This window comes from Cicer arietinum, chromosome 6 (assembly GCF_000331145.2).
Source record: "Cicer arietinum cultivar CDC Frontier isolate Library 1 chromosome 6, Cicar.CDCFrontier_v2.0, whole genome shotgun sequence".
NCBI lineage: Eukaryota > Viridiplantae > Streptophyta > Magnoliopsida > Fabales > Fabaceae > Cicer > Cicer arietinum.
In genome coordinates, this window is record NC_021165.2 from 50,617,883 (window position 1) to 50,620,371 (window position 2,489).

Below are 2,489 nucleotides of genomic sequence, written 5' to 3' on the forward strand. Positions count from 1 at the left end.
AAGAGTGTGGGAGTAGAGTAGGTTGGATTCAATTGGAAATTGGGGAGAGGATTGACCTCTTGAATTGCTTAGGCGTTACTTTGCTTCTAGTTTTTCTTTTCGTCTTTAGGACTTGCTATCTCGTTGATAACATGCTTGCATTTGGCATTAATATAGTGAGTTTAGTGTCTATTCTTTGTTCATTTTCTGGTATCCATCATCGGTATCAAAGCGCTTGGTCTCAAAAGCTTGAATGGTAAACATGAGAGCAATGGAACCCAGTGTAGGAGAGCACAACTTTCAGTACCAGAGAACGAGGATGAACAAGTTTAAATAGATGTTGTAGGATTATATACTTTTTATTTTACAAGGACAACATCGGAGGAGACAAACTCATAGGAGGTTTGCTCACGAAAGAAATGGACAAGACGGGCCGGTCACATTTCACTTCTTATGGAGGGACAAGAGTCGAGGACTGATGTACGACACAACAGGCACAAAATGGATTTTTCCTTGTTCAACAGAGAGGAGGCGCGCGTCTTGGTTGTATGGGTGGAACAATATTCAAATTAAATGTGGTGAAGGAGGATGAGAAGTTCGACTTAATTGCCTAGGCTTTACTTTGCTTGTGGTTTTTCTTTTTGTCTTTGTAATACAGAAACCAAGGACTTGCAATCACCTACAACAGTCTTGTATTTTCTATTAATACAGTGAATTTAGTATCTGTTCTTTGTTCATTTTATGGTACTGATCAATGCCTAGATCTATGTTGATTTCTCATTACATATTGGGGGTGCTTGGTTATGATGTCACATGCATTTTCTGAACAATTGTTAATTTTTTTTGCAATATGGGGGTAAGAGCTAAAATGAGTAGCTTATAAAAAAACATTCCAAAGCAAAACTATGCTAGAGAATCATTTGTTTCTTTTTCTTCCAAAACTTATCCTGACTCACCCAAGTTTATGTGTTGCTGATTTCAGACATCCTTCTCTGTCAATGTAGGTTTGGATGTCTGCGAACAATTTATGGATATCAATGATGTAATAAGAGACGAAGATCTTTTGGCACACAGATCAGACTCGTATCTCAATGGCATAGATCATAAAGTTTTTACATCTTGTTCGGTACATAACATCCAGAAAATGGTTGCAAATATGGTTCCTAGTGTCAAATCAAAGTGGCCGAGTGCTAGAGAACTGAATCTTCTAAAACGTAAAGCAAAAATTAATTCAAAGGACCAAACAAAGAGCTGGTCTGAAGATGCAACAGAGACTTCAGGCGCTCAAAATTTGACTCCAAAAGGCACATGTCCTGATTCAGTAAATCATAGTAAGGTATTATTCTGTTTTACTTGCTAGTTTTATGGTAATTTTGCGCCTTCTCTGGCCATGTTCTTACAATAGTTGACATTAGTCATTGGTGGCAGCAGTTATTTATTAATTATTAATATTATTATCAATTTGCGTGGCACATCCTTGTAAGCAATAAAACAAGTTTCATGCGGTTATTTGTCTTTGGAAATGCTATCTCGTCCTTAAAATTATTGCAATGCAAATTTATTCAACTTCCATCTGCAGTCACAAGTCATAATTCAGAATAGTTTAATTGGAATTTTATATAGGCATTTGCGCAAGTTAATTATGATGAAGATGGGTTTGAGCATGATGGAGATGGACAATGGCCTTTCAGTACTTTTGTTGAGCAACTTATTATTGATATGTTTGATCCTGGTAAATGTTTTGTCCCTATTTTTACATTTTGTAAAATTTAAAGATGAATGTGGGATATATAATTAAATGTGTTTTACATTCATCTAATGATGTTCTTATTATTGATCATTTTAAATGTGTTGCTAGTTTGGGAGGTACGGCATGGTAGCGTGATGGCATTGAGAGAGATTTTAACCCATCAAGGTGCTTCTGCTGGCGTGTTTAAACACGACCCACACTTGGGTGAGACCTCGTTCGTGGAATCAGAAGACAAAAATATATCAAATACGTTGAAGAGAGAGAGGGACATTGATTTAAATTTGCAAGTATCAGCAGATGAGTATGTCTTGAACTTGAAGAGGCCAAAACTTGAAGATGTATCATTGTCAGCCTCTATAGATAGTGTGATGACTTGCAGCAATGATGGTGATATTGAAAACAGCGTTAGTTCTGAAACCCAGGGGTGCAATTTACCTCTGGATTGTGGTAATGGGAAATATGATGGTAGTTCTTTTGACATGAATCTGGAAACTCACTCTGACAGTTTACATGATGCATGCAAGGAACCTGCTAATATAGCAGTGCAGAAGGGTTATTCTGTCGACACAAATATTGCCTCTGGAAAACGTAATCTGCTGAGAAATCTTCCTCAGAACTGTGAGCTGATGAACTTGGTTAAAGTGGCTAGAAGTTCCTGGCTTCGAAACTGTGAATTTCTTCATGACTGTGTCATACGCTTTTTGTGTGTATTGTCACTCGACCGGTATGATATTTTGTTTTGTATTTCTTCTAATAAATG

General features: G+C 37.0%; 1 protein-coding gene across 1 annotated transcript in view; it reads left to right on the forward strand.

Annotated features, from left to right (window-relative positions):
* LOC101509536 (TATA-binding protein-associated factor BTAF1) overlaps positions 1-2,489 on the forward strand; it is a 26,561-nt gene that overhangs the window by 6,728 nt on the left and 17,344 nt on the right. Inside the window, exons 7-9 of the mRNA XM_004506316.4 lie at positions 984-1,315; positions 1,603-1,711; positions 1,838-2,453. Of these exons, the coding sequence (XP_004506373.1) occupies positions 984-1,315; positions 1,603-1,711; positions 1,838-2,453 (1,057 nt within the window). The remainder of the gene's footprint in view (positions 1-983; positions 1,316-1,602; positions 1,712-1,837; positions 2,454-2,489) is intronic.